A 14,258-nucleotide genomic window follows, 5' to 3' on the forward strand; every position below is an offset into this window, starting at 1 on the left:
CTAGGTGGAGAGAAAATATGCTGATTTTAAGTCAAAATGAAGCAGGTAGGGTATGAAAGCCACTGCACAAGCAGGGAAGATGACAGGGAGGTGGGGAACCCACAGCAGAAATACCGAGGGAACAACCAACCGGAACAAAGAGACTATTAACAGCAAATTATTTAGTGCTGAAAAACGGGCAGCAGCGCAAATTGTCATCACCTTGTAGAACGTAACGCAGGAAAAGACACTTGAAAAGAGACACCTGAAAAGACACTTCAGGCGTCCGGCTACGCTGCAAACCGATGCGACGCGGCCGCCGGCAGCAAAGGCCCCACTGCGCTGGAGCCCGCACGATGGTCCCCGCTCCAAAAACTCAGCTGGGCTTCAGGTCGTCATCCCTCCCTCCCCTCCGCTCGCCTGCGATGCGCGGAGGAGGAAAGGGAGGGAGAAGAGGACACTGACCCTCCTGGAGCTCGCCGCGTGGGGGTCCCCCGGTTAGGGGATGAGTTGGGATTCTCCCGCGGTAGGCTCTGGGGCTCGAGGCCAGAATTCGGACAAGCCCTGCAGGTCTCGCTCGTCACCGAGCTACGCGGGGCTGGAGAGGAGCCCGAACTTATCGGCAAAGCGCAACCGGCTCCACGTCTTTTCCGGCGACCCCAGGGCCCAACGCGAGGTGCTGTTTCTTCGGCAGCTAAACGGCAGAACCGAAAGCAGAGCGGGGCTGTACCCACGCGGCTGTTTTAGGTGTTAGGATGTCCTCCGCGATTCCTAGACCGTGACTCAACGTCCCCTCCCCTTCAGCCAGGGTTGGAGCCAGTGCTGCAGTTTGAGATGAATTCTTCCTTCGGATCCCAGAGAGGGGCCTAGAAACCTTCAGCAAAGCCCGGGCAGTAAGAGCTAAGGTGTCTCTCATTTTTTTCTTTTTTTTTTTTAAACTTCAGACACATTTCGGTTTTGAAAAGGAAGCCCAAACTGTCCTTTCTCCAGGAATAAATATTTGCACAAAAATTGCGGCGAGCCAGCATTACAAAATGATCATACCCTCACATGACAGTCATTTCTATACTTGCCTGCATAGTCAATCATTTGTGGTTTATTTTTTGTGTGTTTGTGGTCCAGTGAACAGCCTGTCTGACCTTAACCACAAACATCTTCCCTATAACTTTCAGAAGCATGTTTGCTTAAGTAAGGACAATTAAAGGCATTTGAGATGCCTGATGGCATCTGCTTGGCCTCCCTCTGCCGATGCAGAAGGGCAGAAGTCTTCCTCGGGGACTCTCTCGTCCCTGCCAACCCTCTGTAGATGTCTTGGATACCCTCGCGCATCTCTAATGGCATCCAGTACCTGTGTTTTGACAACTAAATTGAGCCTTTGGTCTAACACTCTTCCTGAAACTCCAGCTCTAATAAGGAATAAATGTAGGCCTGCAAATGTGCCAGGAATCCACAAATGTGTGGATTCTTTCGCAGTGACAGGTCTGCAAACTCCTGCTCTACACTGCTATGATTTTCCCCAATACGAGTCTACATTTAAATGAATCTGTAAGGGTATTACAGGAAGAACACCTTATTAAAAAAAAGGCAGGCAGGCTGAGATTACGCAGCAAGGAGTAGTTATTGGTGAGCCTAGAGAAGACCCAGAATATGTTTAAATACCAGCAGTATTGTTTCTACCTTTTATTCACGCAGTCTGCGCTAAAGGGGCAAATTGAGCAAAGCTCTTAAACGCATGAAGTACTGCAGCACTGTAGGCAAATTCCGTGGAGAAAATTAAGTGAAGTCCAGGAGTGTTTCAAATAGTGTCTCAGTACTCTAAGGTCAGCACAGTAATTCTGTATGCACCTTTTTTTTTTTACTTTTTTTTTTTTAGTTTAACGTGGGTGACTTCAGACATGTGCAGATCAAGGAGCCGATCCTCTCATAGCACCGTAGTTCCCTCCTCCCTCTTTGCTTCCAGGCGTTGCCGATGCTCTGTGCCCTCCAGAACAGCCAAACTTGTCTGTTGGCCTCAGAAGGGAACGATAAGAAAAAGACATGATTCCCCATCTCCTTAGCTCTATTTTTAACTTAGGTTGATAATGGTCTTGCTTTTCCTATTTTTGTCCGGGTTTCCCTAAAAACAATATTAAAGAAAGAGTTAAGTTCTCCAACACTCAAGTCTTGGTCCAGTTGTTCATTTAAGTGAACGCATTTGGGGCGTTTGTCTGAAAACCTGGGTGTACTTTGACATCCAGCCGTGAAGAGAATGGACTCATTTTTTCCAATCTTGGCAAGACGAGCACTCTTAAATCAAAACAACTTAGTCATATTATGAAAGCTGAGACCCTTGCGAGTTTATATTCCTCGCTGTGTTTGGGTATTTGTGTGGGCCCAGGGCCAGAAGTAGGCAAAGGGTTTGAAGAAGCAGAGAAGGGACTTTGCGTTGCCAATTTGGATAGCATTTCTGCCTCCTCCAGATGAGTCTGGGAATCGCACCCCCCGCCACGAACTGCCACTTAGGGACGGTACAGTCTGTACCAAGTCTGCCTTCACTGGTCATGCTCTGGCTTCCAGGCATCTAAAGGAGATTAAATTTTGATGTCAAGCATCAGAGCCCATTGTTTGGATACTGCTGAATACCTGACTGAGCAGTCAACTGCCCTTATACAGCCTCTTGCGTCTGAAATTATCACAACTGGCAGGCTCTCTTAAAAATTAATAAAGGGAAGCAGAGATGCTTAAACTCCTTTGGCTGAGCAGAGGCTACAGGCGAATTCTGGTGTTGATTACAAAGATGCAGCACAGCTGTCTTAAAGAAATCAAGAGGTTTCTTGATTTCCCCAATTCTCCCTGTAGATGAGAGGAGTGAGAGACACCTGAAAAAGCAGCGTGTCTCTGTGACCAGCTTCCCAACTTGCAGGAGTTTTAGGGAGCACAAAATGTTCCCCTTCCCCTGCTCTCTCTTCTGAATACAGACTCGCTTTTGTTGCAGCCTGCAGCAACAGGGCCTAAATATGGAGGGTACCGAGCCCCCAGCAAAATTTCAAGCACCTACTCCCATGAGAGTCAATAGCTGAGGACGTTAACTCCCAACGAGATTGTGCTTTCCACTCTGGAGCGTAAGGATTTTAGAAAAGAGGGTGCCAAACAATATTTAATTTGGAGGACCTTGAGCAACTCTGACGAACGGCATCGCAAGCAAGAAGTGAGCATGTGCTCTCTGTCAGGGATCGGCCGAGACAACTATCAAAATGTGCAAACAGCTGCTGACAAAAGGTCCGTGTAGCTGAACAGTCTGTCTGACAGTAGCCAAAAACCAGATGCCTAGAGAGAAGCACAAAAATAGAGCACGCGTACTTTCCCAGCATAGCTTGCCAGCCTCCAACACTTTGTGCCTCAGGCGTTTCCCGAGCCAGAGGTTGTCTGTTGTATTTAATAGCCGCTCACAGACTTCTGCTCCACAAGCTTGTCCAGTCTCTTCTTAAATGATGTGAACATTTCGCATCCACAACACCCTGTAGCAAGAGTCCAAGGCTTTAACACATGGCAAACAAGGAACTACTTTAATTTGCTACGGACCTATTACCTGCTGGCTTCACTTCATGCCCCCTAACTTTTTTTTTTTTTTTTAAACTAGTAGTCATGGTAAATATTCAGTCCCTTCAGCCTTTAACCCGTCCACGATTCCGTGACCTTTGTCATACCCATCATATCCCACCTTAGTTATCTCTTTTCCAGATGAAGCCTCCCAGCCCACACGGCGGTGCCAGGCACAGCAGCTGCCCTCCAACCTCTGCTGGTGCCCCCGGCACCCCGGCCCGACAGGTCCCCCCCGTATTTGTTGACCCCATGGGAGGATTTCTTGTAGAAAAGCTGTGTCGATTCCTCCCTACTGCCACATATATCCACGTGCTCACTGTATGTAACCCTTCTGATAGCTTTCAATTTACCCTTCAGCTTCACAGGACCATATTTGACTCCTGTGGGAGAAAGTATCTTTTAAGCAAGAGATTACACACTGTCATTTGCAGTTCAGCTTTCAGCCCTGAATTCCTTTACTCTCTTTATTGGGTGTTTTGGTGCAATTTTCCCTTGCTTTTTGTTATTTTTTGGCAGGGGAAGGGAAGGCTGCTTTATCATGCTCTCAAATTTAACCTGCCAGAAGTTTATGAATTCCAAGGTTCAGGCTGCCAGGCCCTCTTGTGCCTTCATCAGTTTGCCTTACAAAAAAGTAAACCAATGTTCAGAAATCAGAAACCTCTCCGATTTGAAGATAAGCCAGTGTCAGAGTTTTTGAATGAGTTTCCCCTACAGATGGTAAATACCAAGCCACTCTAAAAGACCATTATTTAAAAAAACGCAAACCAACAAAAAACTCACACGCTCCCCCTCCACCTTCTCTTTTTACAAAAATAAGCTGCTGGGTGAGCCTGGAGTCTCTTAACACGTGCCTGTGCTGCATCTTCAGCAACCTCTCCTCAGCTTACCGGGACACGGTCACCTCTGCCTTGTCACGGCTCCCTTTGCTGCTTCTGAGCAGACCCTGCACAGCATAAACTCTTTGGAGAAAATCAGCCCCGTCCGGATGCCAGGAGAGCCCCTGCTGCAAAATCACATTTCTAGAAGGAGACCTGACCCTTTTCTCCTCTCTCTATCCGTGGCTTCTGACAGGGCTCCGACAGCCCCTGCAGTATGGACGCCTCACCCGGCCACACCACACCAAGCAGACTTTCCACTCATTTGCAACTCCGGTGTCTAACAAATAGCATTTAAATCAAAAAGTGACTCGAGCTGCCAAACACCTGACATGAGGCCCGGCATGCCCCGGGGCACCCCAGAGCCCCCCTCCCAACCGGCCAGAGCTTCCCTCCCTCTCGGACCCGGCTCCACAGGGGAGGATGGCATTTCTTCTCCCTTTTCACTCGTGAGATGTTGAGAGTGGGCTCCTTGCTGTAAGACTTCAGGTCCCCCTGCACACACAACCACGCAAACGCCGTGACGCCACGGCGGCAAGAACGTACTGTTGCAAAACCCTTCCCAGGTTTCCCGTCGCATCCCAGGCCCTTTCAGGCAGCTGTATTTCCAGGACATTCCTCTCCGTCCTGACAGATGAAGTGCCTCCTCGCTTGCTGGAGCTTTCCCTTCCTTCAGGGCTCTGGAGAACGCGGTGGGTCCCGCCACGGTGACACCGCCGCTCCCCTGCCAGCGTGAAAGGGAGCTTTTTGTGGCGAGCGTATCTCAAGGGAAGGAAAAGGGAGAGGCAGCCACATTTCAGAGGGAACGCCGGCAAGGATTCACGTTTCAGCAGCGAGAGAAGCCGCCAGCCCGAGCGGGGAGGTGGCAGCAGCGGAGGTGATACCTCCCGGCCGGATCCTGCTCGGAGAGGGCCCTTGGGACGGTTCCCCAGCACGTCAGCTGGTGGGAGAGAAGGGGAAGGACAGGAGTTCGTGGGAGATTAAAAAGCAAACCACCGAAACTTACCTGTCACCTGGGGGACAGATCCAGAGAGAGAACGTCTGGGTCATTTCTCTGCTGTGCAGGTACAGGAATGCAACGCCAGAAAGCCCAGCCCGGTGCGGCCCTGGCAGCGTCATTGCGTGATGACCGACGACGTTATGAAAACTCACCAGCAGCTCAGTCTTGTACTGGCAGTCGGTGAAAGCCGTTGTGGTTCATGATTGACGTATACCTGATTTTCTACTACACTACTTTAACACAGACGATTTTAATGATTTGGTTATGTGGACCCCTCCCAGCTGATTCATCTTGTGTTTCTACATATCACTATAAGAACAAGCATCGGAAAGCATCACATTCACTGATGTTCATGCATGCACTTCCCACCTCCACTGAGAATCGTGAGCAAGATTTGGCCACTGAGTGGTCACTGACTTGCAGTCAATCTCCTCAGTCCACCACCCGGACTGCCGGCCAAGTAACTGGCCTTACTCCTCCTGTTAGATCCGAGCCCCTCATCATTTGTATTATCCACGACTACGTAGGCAGAACACGTCCGACTCTCGCAGGAGCTTGGGTAACTCTCTGAGGGCAGAAGAGAAATGGAAAGGACATGGAGAAAAGGTTGCAGCTCTGCTACCTTCAGCAAAGCGGGTGCTGAAGTTCGAGTTTGCTCCTGTAATTGATGCCAAATAAAACAGAAGGTGCTTCACGCAGCTGAGGAATGAATCGCTGGAAAAGTACGGACGCTACTGTGGATACCCATCCATTTTCAGAGCCTCAGCAGCCCATCACACGAGATCGGAGCTCTGACAACCGTTACGTGTCACACACGTCATGTGTTAGGCGAAGCTATTTCCGTGCTGAAATGCAGGTAACCGCTCTGCAGCGTCATGTCACAAAAGACGCACCAACAACCATAGTACCACACGAGATACGTGACCACAGAGACATCAAACACAGTGTAATTCAAGTCCAGAAATAAAGCTCTATTCTTCAAAGTATTTTCACAGTATACAATAGACCAGGAACAGACAACTAGAGCAAGATTTGGGTGTCAGAAAAATGTAATTTGTTATTAATAAATACATAGAAATATTTCTTCAGTTGTCCTGATAAAGGCTTAGGATATATCCTTTATATGATAAGTGATAAAGATATGAAAACACTTGATAAGGCAAATTATAAACAATAAATTAGCTACACTTTTTTTTTTTTTTATAGCTAGAAATCCAGTTTTTCTAAAGCTCTGATGTCTATCTGCTGAGGCAGTTATGTGAATGGAGTATATTCAAGAAGTAACGGAAACTTCTCAAGAATGGCCATTTACTTGATTTTAAAAAAATATTTTAGGAGCCATCAAAGACAGGCAATGCAACACAAAACTGTTAAAAATATTCATTCCTTTTGGCACAAATCATTCTTTGCATTCTCTCTCATCTTTTTAAGATGACTTTTTCCATCCCTACCATTTATGTGAGCTTGAGGCTACAGCATGCAATGTTTCTTTAAAAAACAAAGGAAAACTAATCTATTCTAACCCAAAGAACACAGTATCTTTAGTGCTAGAAGGAACGGTTAAGATTTCTGTTCTGCATTAAGAGTGTCAGGGTCATTTATAAAAGGTCGGGTTTTTTATTTTTTAAAAAGATCCCTCCTTCTGGTCCCTCTGGTGCCTGTTTAGTAACTTTTATATTTATAATGGCTTAATTTGACATATCTATGGCCAACTGGATTGTTGCACTCATAATATTTTTTTAAATTTGTATTAGCAGAGCCTACTTGGAAAAGATTTCCATTAACTAGTTTAAATCTCAGGCGCGCCTCTGTGATCATCCAGAGGACAAGGGAAAAATGACCTGATGTTTCTGTCCAGTTTTCACAGAAGACAAAAATAGAGGAAAAACCTGCTCTGAAGCATACAGCTGTACAGCAGGGGTGCATGAAAATAAACATCCCTCAGCTATTTTATGGAGAAAACTGATATAATCTGTTTAATAGCATGCAGTAATGCTGTTCAGTTAAATGTATTTTTGTTCAGCTAAGTTTGAATTCTGATGTCTACTGCCTGGCAGTAACTCAAACCTATTATAATTATGCCCTTTGACAGTCATCAAGAGGGCACGAATTGGGCTCCACGCTGACGCCTGCACCTTAGCAAAGCCAAACAGCTGGTGCTGCTGAAATACAATCCCAAAGGAAACATAGACGTTACAGACCTACCTCGTGCAAAGGTGTAAAGGCAGGAACAAGACACCGAGGTTGACAACGTCTCAGGCCTCCGTATACCTTTGCTGGTAAAGGCAGAAGCTGTGCTTGTAAAGATTTTTCTGGCTTCACAAAATACAAAAAAGACGTAGATATTGGATGCGTTAAATGCAAAATTACTATTTCATTTTTGAAAGGCTGTTTCAAATTTGCGGCATCCTCGCTGAAACAGTTTGTCAGCCTTTCTCAGAGCCTTCGCCGAGGGAGTGTACTGTATTTACGTGATGTTCAGCTCCTTTTCTTCATGTTTCTGCTCCTGCCCCAAACTTCCTTCTTCAGTACGTCGCACTTTCTCTGGCCCAACTCTCCCTGCTCCAGAAGTCACACAAACCCACCTCTCTTAACCCCAGCGCCAGTTTCTTTGCTGAAAATCATTCAATCTCTTCTCACCTCAGTTCCAGTCCCTCTTGCCCAGGAAATTTCCTTCACCCTTCTTGTCCCAGTTCTCAAAACCCCATCTTTCGACCCTGCCCTGACTTTCCAGGCAGCTTCCATATAATTCAGGTCATTTCCTCCTTCACACTGCCAGAGTGATAAACGCCTCTTAGCTTTGCCAAATCTCAGCTTCACCAGACTACAAGCTCCAAAAGATCTGAGCGTGCCCCTTTTCTCCCCGGTCACGGAGTTGGAGATGTTCAAAGACACGTAACATAGCTAAATTTGGGCGAATTTTTAACTGGGAGATCAGTAAGACGCATCCTTGTCCCAAAGCTGACCTCCTGGCAAGGCTCACGCTTCCACTCCGAAGGCCTTAAGGAGATGAAGAGCAATGAACCGTTCTCAAAGGAAAGGTCACCAGGAGTTTAACATGAGCGAAATGACATTTCCTCCTAGCTTTATTTACAGAACCAGATGAACCATTTCAACTAACATTTTCAAAGCCCAGCATGGGAAGTTTCAGCACGGATAGCTAAATTGACAAAATTATAAAAAGCCGAGGGCAGGTTACTTTCCTGGGGAACACTGGGGGAAGAGGAGCCATGCCCCAACGCTGTCAGAGAACTTCTCCCCTTTCAACTAACACTGGCAGCTGTGGGGCAGCCAGTCTGCAGTCCAAATGGTCACTGTATTTCTTTTTAATGAGAGTTTGGACCTGCTTCAAGCCTAGTGCTATAATTAGGTCTTTTACTAGCTTTTTAATTTTCCAGTTCAAAGGCTAGAAGTTTTCAGAAACCACGTAAGCCACTACTGAAGGTTACAGGCTGGGCCACGGTTCTGAGTCCAAGACATCCAACAGAAGCTGGTTTGCATTTTGCAGGAAGCCAGATGAGCATAGTTTAAAAAAGGCAAAAGTGTTGCACTTTGCACCAATCTCATGCTGCTAAAGGGGAAAATACAATTCCACTATTTACAGAAGCCAAGGGGATGAGAAGGACGAATACCTAGATACAGTGCTTTAGCTATAATCACAGTGCACGGTCGTTTAAATGCACCTTGTCTAAGAGACCTCTCTCTGCAGGACACAAGTTATTCCAAAGCCATAAACAAGATGCCAGCCTGACTGACGTGATTCATCGCTGCTTTCTTTGAAGACATCACCACATGCTATTGCAGAGCAGAAGAAGCCTCAGTGCCTGTGCCCCATTTTTATGGTTCAAGAATCAACAATGTTTTCACTCAGGAAATTTATAGTCTTTGCCAATCCCAAACTGGAATGAAGACACATCAGTCACATATTACAACCTTTCCAGCAAACTCAGCTCCACACACACTATTTCAGTTTCTTTTCTGGTCGTGTCATTTTGCAAGTAGACATAGGAAAAAGGTTAAAAGTCAAAACAGGCAAGCTGTATCAATAAGTTAAATTCAAATTGTCTTGCAATAAGTAGCAGTCTCGGAGTGCCAACTCTGATCATGTAAGACTATATACTTAAAAATGTTTGGCTTAGAAAAATTACCTTTATTCATTATCCACCAGTGGCCCCCAGCGTGGGTTTTTTAGAGCATTCAAAAGGCAACACTGCACTAGTAAGTGCTCTAGCTTTCCAGTCATTCCATTTTACTCTTCACATCAAATACGTTAACTTGCCTTTAAACCAATGCAGAGGCCCTCCTGAAATTTTGATACATGTGCTTTTTTATATACTGTTTTTTCTTTTAATTACACTTCGAGTTACTGATTTTGTTTCAGGGTCAAGAAGAACCACACGAGGAAAATCAAATTTTAAAGAGACAGATAAGCAAGGTCATAATCTATAACATTTCTTTTTTCCTTTTTTACTAGTCATCCACCTACCTGATGTGCTGATGTGCTCATTCACCTACCTACCTTTCAAGAAAAGTTTTACAAGTATTTAATCTTTTCTTTTTCACCAGAAGTTAGTCAATTAGTGCAAATGACGATCCACGCTCATCAGTTACCAATATATTGCTTTATTTCTTGGTAGCAAATTAAGGCTTTATAGTGAGATTTGTACAGTACAGGCCAATTTAAACATTAGAAACCTTAAAAACCACGTAGCACTATTCACTCAATTTAGCATAGCCAGAAAAGTAGCTTTTTTTTTTAATAAACAGTTAAATGTTACTAATGAGGCCTTATATTTCATGAGTGCAAATGGCTCAAAATCCCACCATCCTCAGGAATGGGCTTAACATTTAACTATCCTCAGGGCCATTTTGAGATAAAGGATAAACAGAGAGTATAGCTGGCTCAGATAAAATATACTGTACTACTTGCTGGAGAAGAATCTCTTATTTTAAAAATACAGAAAGGAAAACCAAAGTGATATTAACTGGTCAAAGGATGGTATCACCCCCTATTAGTCACTGACCAGTAATAGTAGCAATGACAAATTCATTTTCCATGGCCCTCTTTGCTTTAGCACAATCTGATTTATAATTCAGAGCTGATGACATCCTGTACGTTAAGAAACTCAAAACTGGTGGAACATACATAAGTTACAGGAATTTTTGCAGCAGTAGGACAAGTTCCCTCTGCAGGGACATGTCCAAACCATTGCTTTTTTGTAATTTGAGAGAGCATTGCTACAAGTATTTCCTCAGCAGTTATGTATTTTTCTTGAGCATATGGATTTTCACTTCATATCAATGATTTTATTAGTGTTGTCTGGAGATGATGGAACTACTGCTTATGAAAACCAGACATGGTGCTTCCCTTCTTATGTTCTCTACTGAGACATTTATAGCGTTTGAGCTGAACGTATGAATTCACCTGTCAGTCAGGCGCAGGGGGCCTGCCTGAAAATATCATCACCCCTAACGTGTCTGGCTCTCAGATCTGAGCATTACATGTGAAAATGCAGAGAAACTGCTGCCAGAAAATAACCATGAAACGACCACACGCTCTGGGGAAGGAGGCAATGAGATGGAGGAACCTCCAAATCACTCTTGCTCTTGCATGAGCAAGAGTGACCATGAGACTACAAGGGGCTCCCAGTGTCAGAGGGCAACGCTGGCGTTTTAATTCCTTGTTGAACAGCAGTTGTTTCTCCAGCCGAAGGGAACACGCACAAACAAGGTTTCACAAAATCTAAATCTAATGTGAATAATGCTCTAAGCCCCTCTGCCCCCAGGGGTGTTATCTAACATCTTTGAAGTCTCGAGATCAGCCATATGTCCTTTGAACTGGAAGGCCACAGAAAAGGGTCGGGTTTCTATGTGTATTAAGGCACATACTGAATTTACCTCAACGCACGTGCCTGGTTTGCTCAGGGATTGTCAACTGCAGTGGTGCCACGGCTGCTGAAGAGATACAGTGAAGGAACAAAGACAGACCTTCTGGTGACAGCCACGCAGCACAGCAGTTGGGACTGTCCCGTGCAAGCTGCTCCACGACGCCTCAGAGAGCCCCTGGTGTACTTACAGTGCTATCTCAGCTCGTTGCAGAATTACAGCAGCTTCTCAGGCTGATTTACTGGCTTTTCCCTTTGCCAAGCCGCCAATATCTCATCTGTTTTCCTTCACTCAGGTGAATATATCACTGCTTATCAGACCCAGAAGTCCCTATCTGCTACCAGATGGTGGTACTACACATGCAGGAGAGGGTGGATTTAGAAATGAAGGCAAATAGTGATGATGCACGAGTGACCTGGAGGTGGGCCTTCCAAGAGAATCCATGCATGGGCACAATCTCCAGATTCACTCAGCAGAGTGCTCGGCAACGGCCAGCAGGTCTTGTTCTGCTTCAATCAAGTATGTTTAAGAACATTACCCAGTATTTCCTGAGGGATTACCATGGATGACTACCAAATAGAAACTACTTGGAGACAAGGGGATGCTTTATCAGCCGTATTGGAAGAAGTTGGGGAACACAGACACATATTGCATAGTCACCTTCATGAGCACAGCTGGAATTCAGATGTATTTGACACAGCTTAGTAGCATTTCCAAAGGAGGGATTATGTGCTATTTCCTTTGGAGGTAGCTACTGTAGCCTGGGACAAGATCATGGCTGTTATGGAAGTAGCACCCCACTGGGGATGCTGAGCACTCATTGCTTTTGCATTAAGGCAGCCTCTCCACGGAGACCCACCGCACCTTAAAAAGTGATCATACAAAAAGGAAACGAAAAAGTCCTCGAGAAACTCCCCTCACCCACAACATACAAGAAAAGCTGACTCCCGTGAGCTATAGAAAAGACAGCATTACTGAATATGGGAGCGTGTGTTTATACATCAGTGTTTTTAATACTGCGTTGTAACAACAGGCGTGGGGTGTCCTTTCAGAAGAAGGCAGGGTTGGTGTGCTCTATAATACAGCGCTTGCAATGTCGTTTAACAAATCGCAGAGCATCCACAGAGACATCGCAGTCCTGCACATTCAACATCTGCAGGTCAAAACAGTTGGCAGCTACAATCTGCAGGCCCTGCCCAGTGATGCTCTCACATGATTTCAGGCTCAGGCGCTTCAGGTTGAAGCAGTTGAGGGCTAGAAACTCCAGGCCGGTGTCTGAGACCAGAGGGCACTTGCCGATATCTAGCGATTTGAGTTTTGTGCAATTTTTGGCGAGGTACTCCACACCGTGGTCCGTGATGCCCTCGCAGCCCCGCGCGTTGAGGTAGCGCAGCTTGCTGCAGTATTTGGCTATGTAACGGATACCCACGTCTGTGATCCGGCCGCAGTGAGCGATGCTAAGGTATCGGAGGCGCGACTCCAGCTTGGCGATCTCCCGCATGCCGAAGTCACTGACAAAGCGACAGTCGCTCACGCTCAGTTCCTTAATGGACGTGCAGTAAATCATCAGGTAGCGGAGACCCTCGTCGGTGATGCGGACGCAGCGGCGCAGGTACAGGTGGGTCAGTTGAGTGCAGTGAGCGGCAATGGTGTGCAGTCCTTCGTCCTCCAGGACGAAGCAGTCTGTCATGTCCAAGTAGCGAATGGAGATTTGTTTCCCGTGTAACGGAGACAGCTTGATGGAGGCTTCGCGAGTCAAACTGATGCATGTTACTTTGGAGCAGCCTAAGTGGAAAAACAAAGCCAATTTAAGCAAGCGGTGAAAACAAATCACACAGCAAGACCAGAAAGGTGGGTATGAAATTGCATGCTGGATCTGATGAAAATATCTTCACATTGCAAGAGCAGAATCATCCTGACAAGTTTGGATTTGCTGTGATGTGTCCCTACACCAGAGGAAATAATAAACTCCACTGGAGTCAGTGAGGTTGCTTTGGGATTTTGAGCGCCAGCAAAGCGACAGATCAATTTCGTCCATATCCCAAATGTAAAATGATGATCCTAGGTTTATCTAGGGACAGTCTGTGATCTCTTAGTGCAATATAAACCCAGTGACAATTTGAGAAAGTGGTACTACACAACACCCAACGCAGCTTTTTGATCAGAGGCAGTCTCATTGCTGACTGGCTGAGTTTGTAAACCAACATCAGAGGCTCTTTCACCATCCAACCCCATTATAAAAAAGACAAACCCCACCCACCCTCCGAAAAGCATTTGCAGAACAGATGTGAATCCAGCCCCAAGCCTGCAATGTGGGAAGGATGCAAAACTATGGCAAGACTATGTGCTTGCAGAAGGGTGGAGATTGGGGTAACCTAAGGAGACTGGGGAGAGTCAGCAGGAGCCAACAGACTGGTAAGGGCATGGGAGGACACGGACAGACACGGAAAAGGACTGTTTCAAGTGAGAAAGTCTGACTGTGAATGGAGGTAACTAGACTACAGGAGAAACACCAGACCTTGCAAGGAAAGATAAAGAGCTAGATGAAAGGAAAAACACGCTCACAGACTTCCTTCCATTTTTGACCTCCACTCTGTGCATGGTGGTAAATGAAAGCTTTTTTTGGAAAGTGCTGTTTCTGCTGCACTGAAAACTGGCAGTCTCGGGCTCCTGAAGGGAAATTCTTATCTGTGCCAAGTTCAGCTGGGCACATTGCATTAGCATAGTTAGAAACAGCTGCAAGGAAAAAGGGAGGATCTACCTGTTAGTGATAAAGGCCCAACAGTTTTAGCCATAAATGTCCAAGACAAATTCTGCAGCTTATGCCCAAAGAGGTGCCCTCAGGTAGGGATAAAAAGAGCTTTTCTGTATTGCTGAAACACTGGCCAGCGGGGATGAAGTGACCCGTGAAAAGCCGGAAAAGTTAGGATGACGAC

The 14,258-nt window shown here is 46.0% G+C and overlaps 1 protein-coding gene across 4 annotated transcripts in view; it reads right to left on the reverse strand.

The window, feature by feature from the left end:
- Window positions 1–10,045: 10,045 nt before the first annotated feature.
- The window catches only part of FBXL7 (F-box and leucine rich repeat protein 7), a 191,126-nt gene continuing 186,913 nt past the window's right edge, over window positions 10,046–14,258 (reverse strand). For all 4 annotated transcript variants that reach the window (XM_075052219.1, XM_075052218.1, XM_075052220.1 and 1 more), the window contains one exon: window positions 10,046–13,107. In XM_075052219.1, coding sequence (XP_074908320.1) covers window positions 12,371–13,107 — 737 coding nt within the window. In that variant the 3' untranslated portion in view covers window positions 10,046–12,370. The remainder of the gene's footprint in view (window positions 13,108–14,258) is intronic.

Source organism: Buteo buteo, chromosome 20 (assembly GCF_964188355.1).
Source record: "Buteo buteo chromosome 20, bButBut1.hap1.1, whole genome shotgun sequence".
NCBI classification, from domain to species: Eukaryota; Metazoa; Chordata; class Aves; order Accipitriformes; family Accipitridae; genus Buteo; species Buteo buteo.